This window comes from Primulina huaijiensis, chromosome 10, assembly GCF_012295235.1.
Source record: "Primulina huaijiensis isolate GDHJ02 chromosome 10, ASM1229523v2, whole genome shotgun sequence".
In the NCBI taxonomy this organism is placed as follows: Eukaryota; Viridiplantae; Streptophyta; class Magnoliopsida; order Lamiales; family Gesneriaceae; genus Primulina; species Primulina huaijiensis.
Window position 1 is genome coordinate 13,225,358 of NC_133315.1, and position 13,158 is coordinate 13,238,515.

The following is a 13,158-nucleotide window of genomic DNA, read 5'->3' on the forward strand; positions in this document are numbered from 1 at the left end:
CTCAGAAAATCACTAAGATCGCTAACATTAATATAACTCCTTAAATGAGTGATCCACTTCCACTATCAAAAGTTTATGTGTATAATAATCATAAGATAATAAATTCTTGAGTGGGTCTCATGTGAGACCGTCTCACGGATCTTAATATGTGAGACGGGTCAATCCTACCCATATTCACAATAAAAAGTAATACTCTTAACATAAAAATTAATACTTTTTCATGGATGACCCAAATAAGAGATCCGTCTCACAAAGACGACCCGTGAGACCGTCTCACACAAGTTTTTGTCTAAATTCTTTTCAACTCTGAGAACTATTTATGCTAAGCATTGTATAGGATCCTTGACATTAATAATTTTAAGGAAATTTTATTCACTGTTTACTTCTCTTTTTATATCAGAAATAAGAACAAACTCTGCGCTTAAGGTGAACATCGTATAACCTATTGGAACGTCTACAAGAAACATTGTATTAATATGTTTAATATATCTGAAACATGTGCTTAATTGCATCAATAATATTTAGTTATGCAAACATGCAACAATTATTTTCAGAAATAGCTCGGAGAAATCGGTGTTTGTAAGTATTTGCATTTCCTCATATTTGATTTCCTGCAACACTTATCTTGAGTTTGGTTTACCGGCCAATCTTTAGTTCAAACTGATGTAGGAAAGAACAACGAAATTTGGTAATGCTTCTTCCAAATTCTATAATGGTTGCCATTTTCTTGATTCAATAATGAAAATGATTTTATTTTTAATTGGTATCACAATTGATATTACATCATGATTAAAAAGCAAAGGAACTTACATTTCAGATTCAAATCCAATATTCCAAAATCCTTCGGGAGTCAAAGGAGGTGCATACCTGTATCGATGTCTTGAAACTTCATTGTGGTGCTCGCAGCGCATATTTTTCCGGCTCCCATCGGCAATTTCTTCTCCATTAGGGAGAACAGCATCATAAAACTTCTTGCATTGCTTGCATTCCATGCCTTTCAGGTTTTCCCTGTCAGACTTTTTTCTTGCAGGTTCTACATACTTAAAACCCGAAGTTCCGCGAGATGAAGGTGACATTTGTCTTCTTCGTGGCTCAGGATCAATATTCATGTCCTGTGTTTCGTCATCATCAGAGTTACTAAACTTGTTATTCTTTATATCCTGTTTAGTACATTTGTGTGTTTCCTCCCTTATTACTTTTCCCCAATTTTCATTCACATTCTCCAGTGGAGTATCAAGGAAATCATCATGTGGATCAGGTCCCAGACGGCTCTGATGGGACCTCGTATCCCTCCAATACGAGATAGGGCGTTTTGGACCACCTGGAAGGTATGACTTTATACCACTCGGACATTTTGGTGAAACTGAAGCGCTTGTGGTAGATGATGATGCTGGGTTTGTTCTCTCAATTAATAGAGTTCCTTTGCGGTCCGGCAATAGTTCTTGTTCTTCCTGTGGTCCGGTTACTTCATTAGCAGCATCGACAGGGTTTGAAGCCTTGTTCCCAATATCTGAAACCAGAAATGCTGACATTAGCAGTCAAAACTTTGTTGTGTATGCAGAAAGAAAGCCAAATACATCTTAAATGCATAGATTGGTACCGTAAAAAAATAGAGGATCGAAAACAGTAAACCTCCTCAAATTAATCTACTACATGCTGCTCAACTAGAAAACGATGGTGATCAGTTTATATTTCCGACCAGTCCATTTTAAATATGTGGGGGAAAATGATGTAATCCATGTGCTGAAAGGAAGTAAACTTCCATACCAGAAAAGCACAATCATTGAACTTACCACGTGAAGTTGTGGGAGTCTGCTCATGTCTGAATTTTTCACTGTCATCTTCTATTTTGTCATGGGAGAGCATATTTTCTGGGGTAAGACCAAGTTTTTTGCACACATAGTTGTACTGAGATTTCAGTTTCTTATAACGATCAATAAGGTCCTGATGTTTCCTTTCAGACGGTAATTCAGAATCTTTAGCTTCAAACTGCTGCAATAATTTTCCATGCAATTCCATTCCAGTAGAAGGCTCTTTACTTTTCTCGGAAATAATTAGCTGAAGATAATCAATTGTTTCCTCTAGAACTTTCTGTTTATCCAAAAGCAATCTCCTCTCGTTCTCAAATCCTTCCAATTCTGTCCCTCTATTTGCCCTTTCAAAACTAAATGAATCAATCTGTAGGAACAACTGACCCTGCACCTTTTTTTCCTCCTCCAACTCATTATTTTTCTTCAAAAGTTCTTTTTCCAGTTCATCAACACACTTCACCAAACTCCCCATTTTGGATGTGAGAAAACTATTCTCCTTCACATACTTATTCACTAGCTGGTCGTTATTCATTATCTCTGAGGCTTGATATTCAATTTTTTTAAGTAAATTTTCTTGCAATTTCCTCCCATTCTCTACCTCTTGCGTCTTTTCTCGGAGTCCTGACAGCAACTCATCAAATTTCCACCCCTTATTTTCAAGTTCTGAAATGAATTCATTTGCCTTCTCTTTATACTCCTTCAACTGTATACCTTTCTGTACAGAGGCACATGATTGATTTGTTTGAAGAAGCCTGTTGAGCATTTTCATTACCTCATCAACTTCCTCAGACTTCTTCACCAGCTCAAGTTGCAACTTCTCAGTTTCAGCCTCCAGAAACAATTGCTTTTTCAAGATTATGATATTCTTTTCTTCAACCTCTTTAATTGTGTTCTCATGTCGTAGTATCAGGGACTCTTTTGAATCAATAACCTTCTGCAAATTTTTATGTACTTGGCTCCAGTCATTAAACTCATCAGCTTTTTCTTCCATAACCTGCTTCTTTTCACACTGGAGCTTCTTGATTTGAAGCAGCAAGTCTTTTTCCTTTTCTTTATATGCATCTTCTGCAGCTTCCCTCGCCTCAGAATATAATTTCTGCAGGCTCTGAGTTTTCAAGTGAAAATTAGGAAAAAGTTGACTGCAGAATATGTATTCTATCTGGGAAATCCTGTCTTTTGCTTCCTGGATTGTAGCAACCAGTATTGTACTTAGTCCAGAAAGATATTTTGCATCAGGACCGTCTGCAGGATATCCTGACCTTGGAGACTTTTGGAATTCGTCTGCCATCTGAAGAAAGTCAGAGGAAAGTGAAAATCACTTGATTTCCTGCAGTGGGGACCCTCATTAATACAAGCTCCAAGTAGCAGCAATAAAATGAACTTTCTTTTATTAATCTCGTAACCAAAGAGATCAAAATTACATATTTAACCTAAAAATTGTGTGGGCAATCTTTCCAGAATTTTACTTACAACAGGAATGTGTTTATGGCTTCTGCAGCCATGAATATTTGCTAAATTTGTATCCATCATATTTATCAAGTACTTGTGACAATTTAAAGGTTCAATAAATTTCAGCCATCATACAATGCATCTTTCTCAATTTTTGTGAAACCTGGAGTAATTTATATTATAGATTGGTCCGGCAACATCCATGATACACGGTTTCAGGGAAGATAGATTATCCTGAAAGCATTCCAGCACAAAAGCATCACTCCAGCACAAACACACAGTCACACACGCACAGAACTTGCAAATCTGCTGAAAAACATAAGAGATCTCTCATAGAGCAAAAAATCCAACTTCAGCGACATCCGAGAAAATAGTTAATCTGAGCGAATTCCAGCAAGACTTCAAAGGGGATTGGATCTGGTCCAATTTCAAATAAGATTTACTTTAAAGTTTGAAGTTTCTAATTGACACGACAAATGGAGTGGAATAACTCGTATGGGTCCAAGTCATGGTTGATCCCATGCACGTGGCACGTCAACATGCTACATGCCCTACTAAGATAGGCCCAAATCAGGAGGATACTTCAATTTATGAAGAAAGGAATGACAATCATGAAACAGTCCCAGCCCTGGAAGAAAGGCCAATTATAAAATATGTCTATGAGAGAAAGAGGAGGGGACCTCCACCTCCACGTGAAGAGTGAAGTGGCGTATAAAGTGAAGAAGCATATCATCAGTAGAATCATTTGGTTATCGTTGTGTTTTTGAGTTTTACTAGCTGTGGCTAGGGTATATTTGTATTATAGAGTTTAACTCTGGGAATATTGCATTTTATTTCAATATTATTAGCTCCTATCGTTGGGTAATCTCCTTTTTTGCTGTGATCGTCGATCATTATTCTCTATCATAACACAACACTATTAAGTCGAAAAGATGAACTCGATAGAACAAAACATAGGAATCAGAATAAAAGTATTGGTGTAAACTTTAGTAATGGACAGTGCAGAAGCATCTTTGCATTTATTATTGGAAGGATTTTACAATGATAAAAGGTACTAAAATTGACCATCCTAACACTTTACCAGCGCTGACTAATGCTATTCTTCCAATAAATTGCACGTCACCAGCCTCAAAACTGCTCACCGACTTAGATAAGAGCCGAAAGCGTTTTCCACCAGTAAATACATAAAATTTTCTAGAATCATTTGCCTTTTAAACATTATAAACTGATCTGGAGATCTCCACAACAAACACAGTCTCGATAAAAAAAGAAAAAAAAAGTAAATAAATTTGATTGCGTTGACCTTGACCATACAGAGCATGGATTCGTAATTTGTCATTAAAATATCTGAATAGGAACTTTAATCAGAATTTAAATGAAAATAGTTAGTATTCTCATAGTTGTTAAAGGTGCAAGGTGCAAGGTGCAAAGTGCACTAAGCATCAAAGGGGTCCTGGAACATGAGATGCAAGGCGAGGCACACTCCTTATCAAAACAAGGTGCACAATAATTTTTCAGAAAAATACATTTTACTACTATTATATTACAAAACATTATTATTGAAATAATTAAGCTAAGAAAAAATATTATATCACAAAAATATATTTATCTACTACAACTATTTTATGGCAAAATATATTATCTTTCGTTACTGGCAGATTTCTGCATTATTTTAATTTTTCTGCAATAGATTATTGAGATTTTATTTTTAGTATGTTGTGTAGTTAAAGAATCTCCTATTACTAGCAGATTTTTTTCTTTACTTTTATTTTCTATCATATCATTGTAAGTGCAGGGATTTTCTCCACTAATTTGTCCAATCAATCAATTTAGATTCTAGTTTAATGTTGATTGACAATTTAGATCCTAGTTTATATTTGCTATTTATCTATATATGTAATTTTCAAATATTTTAGGAAATAAAGCTCAATTAATTTTTTTTTAAAAGAGAAAACATATGATTTTCCTAAGGTGAGCTTATTTTTTTCAAAAAAGAGGGGAAAAAACCCATTCAAACGCTCTTACTGGGGCTTCAAATATGAGCCCAGGTGCGCGTAACCCGCTGGCGCCTCTAGCCTCAGAGGCTCTCGCCTTTAAAAACTATGAGTAGTCCCTTAACAGAGTATGAATTGTAAAATAAAGAATTTCAAATATTCCTCTAATTTAAACTAATGTGAGACTCCACTTGCAGCTCCCATTGGGAAGGGCCAAAGATAACAGTTAAATATCAATTCAAATCAAAAAACATTTATTGTCCCTTATTTTATCAAAGCCAGAACAACGATTAACCACCATATTACACCTAGTTCAGCGAGGATCCGAGTCAGAAGCGGTACAGGAGGTCCTATCCAGTTCTTTCTTCTTTCGAATTGCTCCTTTCCATACCAAGGTAGAGCCTCTAATTCCAAATCTCTACTAATGCCAAGAGGTGAAGCGAGGAGCCATGAGCCACAAGGTTTTATCATACTTATCCAAACTTCTCAGTCATGACTTGTGACAGCATCAAAAGTAGTCCATAGTTGTCAAGGCGCTAGGCGACGTCAAGGCGATGAGCCACTGCCTAGCGCCCGAACGCCTAGGCGACAAAAGGCGATCGCCTAGCCACGAGGCGATAATAAAGAGAGAATGTAATATATATTTATGTTCTACTAAAAATCAACTATTAATAATAATGAACTATATGAAAACCTAAATATATAAAGCTTCAAGTAACAAAAAACAAAAATATCTCAATATTGTCGATAAATCAACACATTCAAATCTTATGCTAGACAATTTAATTTTTCCAAAACAATCTAGACTCAGATCAATCACTTTCTAATTCAATCATTTCATCCACATCACCATCCACCACATTTTGTTTGGCTCGTACTGACCTATGGCTTCAATCATTTCATCCACATCACCATCCACCACTTTCTAAAATAAGCACTCTGCATAATAATATTACTTGAAAGTTGAAATAGAAGAATTCACTTACAGAAGTTTTGGCTTCAGGAGGCAGGAGCCTTCAATCGGCAGTCCAGGAAGCGCAGAAGCTTCAATCGGCAGAAAGAGATTGGTGCGTACTGCGCAGAAGCTTCAATCGGCGGGCCTTTGGACGATTGTAGGAATAGAATACGTATCGACATGCAAAACTAGGCTACTTTTTTAAAATAAATTACTTATGGGCTGAAATTAGTTATGGGCTTATTTAGTTGGGCTTTGGGTCATTAAAAAATAAAGGAGAAGCCTGCTGCAAAGAGGCGGAACGCCTGGACCGCCCGTCGCCTGGAGAAAGGCGCGCCTCAGGCGCTAAAGGCGCTCGCCCAGCCATGCACGTCGCCTGGTTGTCATCTAAGGCGCTGAAGCTCCGCCTAGCGCCTGAGGCGCGCCTTTGACAACTTTGAAGTAGTCCTATCCTAATTATGCGATGAAGAGCAGCTAGCGGTTTGGAAGCTATGCGTCGAGAGTATGTATTATCAAATGATGGATTTCTTGTCGAAAAACAGAGTAAAACAAATCTTTCAAAATACTATGACAGTAAGAACATTCAGTTCTATATAGTAGATACTCCTACTGTCCAGCAGCACATACTCCTCTTTACGTTACTGAGTCTACTCTATGACTCGTTGAATTCTATGAACTAAATTTCATAACATTAACGCCTAATATGAACTCAGGTATGGACTTTAAGAGATTTTGCTCAAAAGAGAAGTGATGCAAATGGTTGGATGATGGCATATTTATCACCTAATGAGTATATGGAATGCTAGAATGTGAAGGGACATATGTTTCCCTCACTTGATTACACCATAAATATGTTGTATATGAGAGTCTTGGACCAATTGATTATTTTATATTTGTCTCCATTAAATCTCTTTATCTCATAAAGAGAATTAGAAATTGCGTTCAAAAGCGTGGGGCTTAAAATCCAGCCCAAATATCCGAGAAATGTCACGCCTTCGTGATTTTCGATTTTCAACAAGATTTATTGTTTTTTTTCTTTATTCACTTCCGTAATCTGCTATGGAAAATCAGAAAAAACCAGTCAAGGTTTGTGATCACATTTTCTTCCATATTTTGTAATTTACTTTGGTGTCTCAAACAACAAAAGCAATAGGTTTCAGCCTAAATGGGACACCTAAATTAGCTCCGCCGTTAATCACAAAACGCCATTTAGCCGAATGCTACAAGCTGAAATTTTGCAGCTAATAGGAATCGCTCCAACAATTAAAAAAAAAAGTAACAACAAAAGAAAAGTGGCTGCTCAAAAGATTTACAGACAGTCGGAAACCACCCAAGGTCAAGTAGTATACCTCAGAAATCTGACTTCAAATTAGATGTAATTGTAGACGCACAACTCAGCAAATGCTGCAGAAATTTGACCAGCTGCTAGATCTCTCTATATGATTATCGCGAGAGATGAATTTGCTCACGGGCGATTGCGGAGATGAAAGTTATCAGTGCGAACAAATGTTGAACCCTAAATCCCAAATTCCACAGCGAGATATGACAAGGCGCGGGAGAATATCTATTTGAAAAGCACAAAATAATTATTATTTTAAAGGTCAATTTTATATTTGTAACCATTTGATTTTCTTAAAAGAGAAGCAAAAAACGATTAGTTCGAGACTTTATGAATTACTAAGTATGGGCTTTATGAATTACTAAGTATGAGCACCTCAATTCTTGAGGTATCCTATCCAAGTTTACAGTATAACATATGAGTATTTATATTTTTTTCAGAGTAACTAATCACAAGTTTATATTTGTGTAAGTTTTATCTAATAATGTAAATTTAAAAGCTATAATTATCATGAACATAGTATTTTTTTTATGTTCTTCTATATCCGTACTCAAACGATTAGTATTTTAATTTGACAATGTGCTTAACAAAGTGAAAAATATGGAAAACAAGAAATTTGTAAAAGTGAAAATAGTTAGGAAAAAGATTGAGTTGGTGTTCAAATAGGTGAAATTTAATAACATGTCTCAAATTGAATATAAAGTATTTACTCATCTTAAAATATAATGAGGGATCTACTCCATAAATAAGTTATTATAAATTCGCAAATAAATTAAACAATCGATAAGAGCACATAAAATCTCAGTGTACTCAAAAAAATTTGAAAACTTGTTAATGTAGACATTATTTCAATAGACATAAATTTTTTTTTGTTGAGAATTTAGTTGACGTATTTATGAATTTTGTAACCTCGAGTTTTTATTATATTTAAACATGAGTTAATTTAATTGACAAGACAGCTAAGTAGATGACTATAACGAGGGACTAATAAAAGAAATTAAAGTATATGAATAAAAATTGTTTGGAGCTCATATTGAGAAGAAAGTACAGGTCAGTAACATGTAAGCAAAAGAAATTAACAGGGAAGTGGTTGATGTACTATGAGGAAAATAAAAATTAAATGCACAGAGTAACGATGTTGAGTTCATTTTTTATATACGTTGGTTTGATCAAGCATAAACTAAAGTTTATAATACGTTTACACACATGTACAACGAAAAAGCATATTCGGTACCATAAGATAAAGATTTTATTATTAATTTAATGTATATGGCTGTTTTGATGGAGCTCGTGGGTATTTAGGGTTGTCTCAATGCCTGTTGCATAGTCTAGCAAGAGCAAGAGCTTTGATTCTATGTTAAGCACTCTTCGTAAGGTGATGTCCCATACTGGGATGTAGTAAAATCTTCTTATTAGTTCTTCAATTTCTTTCTGAAATGGATAGTTGTATTGACATTGTCCACATTCGATACACATACAGTAAGATTGTTTTCCATTGAATTTGGTTTATATATTGAATCTGTAGCTAGCAAATGATGGTTATTGAGAAATTATAATATAGCATGTATAGTATGAATGATCAGTACCTATGCATATGATAGAATAGAAGAAGAAATGCCCTTCACTATCTAAAAATATAAAAAGTATTTAAATAAATTAAGTATAATACATTTAATATTTTCGGAATAAATTTTATTTATTACGATGATGCTGACGACAACGAATATAATGATAAAAATTATAACAGTAATGATAATGCTATATTGATAGGTATAAAATAAATTTTCTTTAAAAATTTAAATGAAAGTAAAACAGCTGGAATATGTGAGCTTGTAGGCTATCTATGCGTCTTCTTCACTTTTTTAGTAAAAAATATGATAAGAAGTTGAGAGTAATATGAGAATTAGGATAATCATTGAACTGAATTGGGAATCACATAGCATAGAGGGTAATTGTTTAATGATAGAAGAAGAAGAATATAAAAAAGTTGTATATTTATTTTATTTTTCTATATATGTACGTATGTAATATGAATTTACATTTAATAAAATAGACTTTTATCATTTTTATGAAATTGACATAAATTACAAACTTTAAAAACACATGAGATAATATAAAAAAGATTCAAATATATTCTGGAAAAAAACTTGTGTATATTTCCTGAGAATGTATATAAGATTGAAAGTGGATCATAATGTTAATGTTAGGTGGTGAGATGGAAACGTTGAGCAAAAAGCTGTAGATTTAAATAAATTTTTGATATAAACAATGTAAAAGTATCGAGTTACGAAAAAGGAAAAAAATATATTAAAGTCATATAATTGAAAAAAAAATCTTTTAAAGAGGGAGAAAATTGATGGGAAAAACTATGATAAAATGAAATCATTTTAACTAACTGAGCAGTTTAATGTTCATCTATGTATAAAGATAAATATGCTACAAAGCTTAAGGTATATTTATTGAGAATTTTATATATAACAAAAATTATTTAGAGTTTTTGAAACACTTGGAAATTTTTAAATATGATACATAAAAATATGTGATAATGAAATGTAATTTTGTGAGGTAATAATTTTGCAACTATATTGTATTTGTTTTTTTTTTTTTTTTGAGTTTAAGGTATTTATATGCATAAGTAAATAAAATTTCAAATAAAATTCCGAATTTTTAAAAAACAGTTGATCTTTTATGTAGCTAATAACCTCCACATATTCATAGTATTATCACAGTTTTTTTTAGCGGATAATAACCTTTACATATTTATAGCATTATACATTAGATCCACTCTTGATCTTTTATGTAGTTACATTGTGAATGTTTGAGTTGTAATAATATCATACATAGAATCTATGTTCGAACGTACATGTACATAAATTATAAGTGTTTGAAATCATTGAAGAAACATTTAGAAGAAAAGGTTGTTTTAACTAATTAACACTGGGAAAATAATTATTATTTATAACATGTATAAATATATGTTGTGACTTTGTTTTTATCGTATGTTAACAATTGACATATTTTACTGGTATACAATATTTTTAAACTGGTCTAAACATTTGTATTTTCGGGAATTTTAATGTTATATAATGTGTAGATAGTTGTGTTGATAAGAAAGTAGGTATAAAATATTTTTGTAAATGTACACATTACAAACAAAATCCAATGTCAAGATTACATGCACTTAAGTTGCATATGTTTGCATACAACAAATGTAAGGCCTTTAATCTCATATTTAAACTACCATAACCATATCTTTAATTTCCTTAATATCTTTAACTTTTTTTCCCAAACGATAAAAGAGCTATACCTCGCTTGGATTTAGTCATCAAAACATCAATAAACTGTAGATATCACACCATACTTTGTAAAATAACATAACCACATCATAATTCACATATAATTTACATTATGTTTTCCAAAAATTTATACCTAGAAAGTACAAAATGTGAGTCCTGCTCCTATTATTACAAGCCTAGACCAATCCTTGTCCCTAACTGTTGATTTGAACCTAAAGAGAAAAACCAAAGAAAGAATTTTATGGCATGAACAAGAATAAAAAGACCAAGGATCCCAATGTAAAGAAGAGACAATGATCGTCAATCAATGAATACATCAACCAACTAAACATGTTGAAAAAATAACAGCAACATTAAGCCAAGTGAAGTGAAAAGTACACCATACCATCTACCTCTGTATATTAAGCAAGGTCTTTGCTTCAGTCATCTCCTCCTGCAGCGCATTCCTTATGTATTTGTCAAAGATATCCTGCTTTCTCTTTTCCAGCACCATCCTTCCAATTTCCTTCTCATTTTGCAGTGGCACATGCGCAACAAATTCATTTTCCTTCTCTTTCTTCTCTTTCAACTTCTTATTCATCTTCTCTTCCTCCACCACATCCTCTTCCTCAAGTAATATGTTGGACACATTGCCCATGTCTGTCACCTCTCCACTTTCGCTGCCCTCCTTGCTTCTTTCTTTATCTTTTCCATCTCCATCCAATCCTCCAGAGCTGCAGCCCTCATTTTTTTCTCTGCTGGCTTCCAACTTCTCCGAGATCTCATCCTCACCATCCCTATAACATTAATAGCTTGCATCTATCCTTTTATAAATGTCATACCTGCGGATAATGTGCATGAGCTACATTAGCTCAAGTGCCATACAGAAATAAAATAAAATAGCAAGGCGATTTCAGTAAGATAATTACACAAATTAGAAAACCATAATGACTTTCGTAGTCTAAAAAAATTACAGCACATGTTTCAGTCGTCAAGGATATGATTCTACACGTTCACTTAAATAAACAATCGAACAAGACAATAGAGAATATGAGTTTCTTAACGTATATATCAAGTTAGTTAGTAATATAAAGGCATATATGGCCAACATAGTAGTCCAGTTCACAGAAATCGGTTCCCATAAAATTTAACCATGCATCTAATTCAGAAACCTGTTATTTGTGTTGTGAAAAAGTATACTAAAGAAGTTAACTTGAGACAACCATCTCAGAAAATCTAAATATTTTATGCAACTTATAATCGGACTGTTTACCCAATAAATTTTTTAATAACGTGTCCATCTCGAAAAAAAATCTCTTGGTTTCTAAATGAGCAAAACAAACAAAACCATTATCATAACAGATTAACATGAACATAATATATCAAACATTTTATGCACCTATAATCGGAATGTGTACCCAATAAATTTTTTTATTACGCGGCCATCTCGGGAAAAAATCTCTTGGTTTCTAAATGTGCAAAACAAACAAAATCATTATCATAACAAGAACATAATATATCACTATCATAAACTCCAAACCTCGCCCTAAGAAACAAAAAAAGAAAGAAAACACACACAGTGCCTCAATTCTTCACTCGACCAGCAAACTTGAACAATAAAAATTACCGTGTACACCTTTTCCGCAACTCGGCTTCTCGAACAACTCCTTGACATCGGGCAACTTCTTAGTCACCCCAAAATACCTATATCCTAGCCCACGCCCACCTGGATTCGGAACGCCCACGATGGTTCCATCTAAACCAGTCATCTTCACTTAATACCTCGCGTGAATTTCCCCCCCAAGCTCAACAATACACCTCTCCCAATGCGTTTTCTCTCTAATCAATTTACTGGTCTCGTCATTCAAGCCTCTGAGCCGGTGCTCTCCGAGGCTTTCCTTCTGGATTTCAGCAGCTTTTCGCCCGATCTGTCGCATGATTTTCTGGTGCCACTTGTCGGGCTCCGCCAAATCTCGGCACTCGAACGCGAGGTAGGGGTGGCGCTCTTTGGGCTTCTTCTGTCCTCTTTCATGGAAATCAAGCGGGTCAGCATCAATTGAGCTTTCGCCTCGTTACGAGCCATGGAAGAACGATTGAATTATCAGTTAGTTCCCGTCCTCCGATGTCGGGGAAGAAAAAGCTCTTCTGCTCACCCTCTTTCGTGGAAATGAAGCGGTCCAGCATTGATTGATCTTTCTCCTTGTTACGAGGCATGGCGGAACGATCGAATTGTCAAGTTCCCGTTCCCTGATGCCGTGTAAGAAAAAGCTCATGCCACGTGTATGTTTTTTTTACCTGCAACCGGAAGAAAACTAGCCATTTTGAGAGACAGCGC

General features: G+C 34.5%; 1 protein-coding gene and 1 pseudogene across 3 annotated transcripts; both read right to left on the bottom strand.

Annotated features, from left to right (window-relative positions):
• Positions 1-725: 725 nt before the first annotated feature.
• LOC140986980 (protein gamma response 1-like) lies at positions 726-7,754 on the bottom strand. 3 transcript variants are annotated; one of them, XM_073455402.1, is made up of 3 exons: positions 7,559-7,754; positions 1,794-3,099; positions 726-1,510 (listed from the first exon to the last, which is right to left on the bottom strand). In XM_073455402.1, the coding sequence occupies exons 2-3, from the start codon at positions 3,097-3,099 to the stop codon at positions 807-809; spliced, it is 2,010 nt and encodes a 669-aa protein (XP_073311503.1). In that variant the 5' UTR covers positions 7,559-7,754; the 3' UTR covers positions 726-806. The 3 variants fall into 3 exon arrangements, with proteins under 3 accessions (XP_073311503.1, XP_073311501.1, XP_073311502.1); XM_073455400.1 differs by having other exon boundaries at positions 1,794-3,138; XM_073455401.1 differs by lacking the exon at positions 7,559-7,754 and adding an exon at positions 3,612-4,373 and having other exon boundaries at positions 1,794-3,138.
• Positions 7,755-10,838: 3,084 nt separating this feature from the next.
• On the bottom strand, positions 10,839-12,906 carry LOC140986802 (uncharacterized; annotated as a pseudogene).
• Positions 12,907-13,158: the final 252 nt, after the last annotated feature.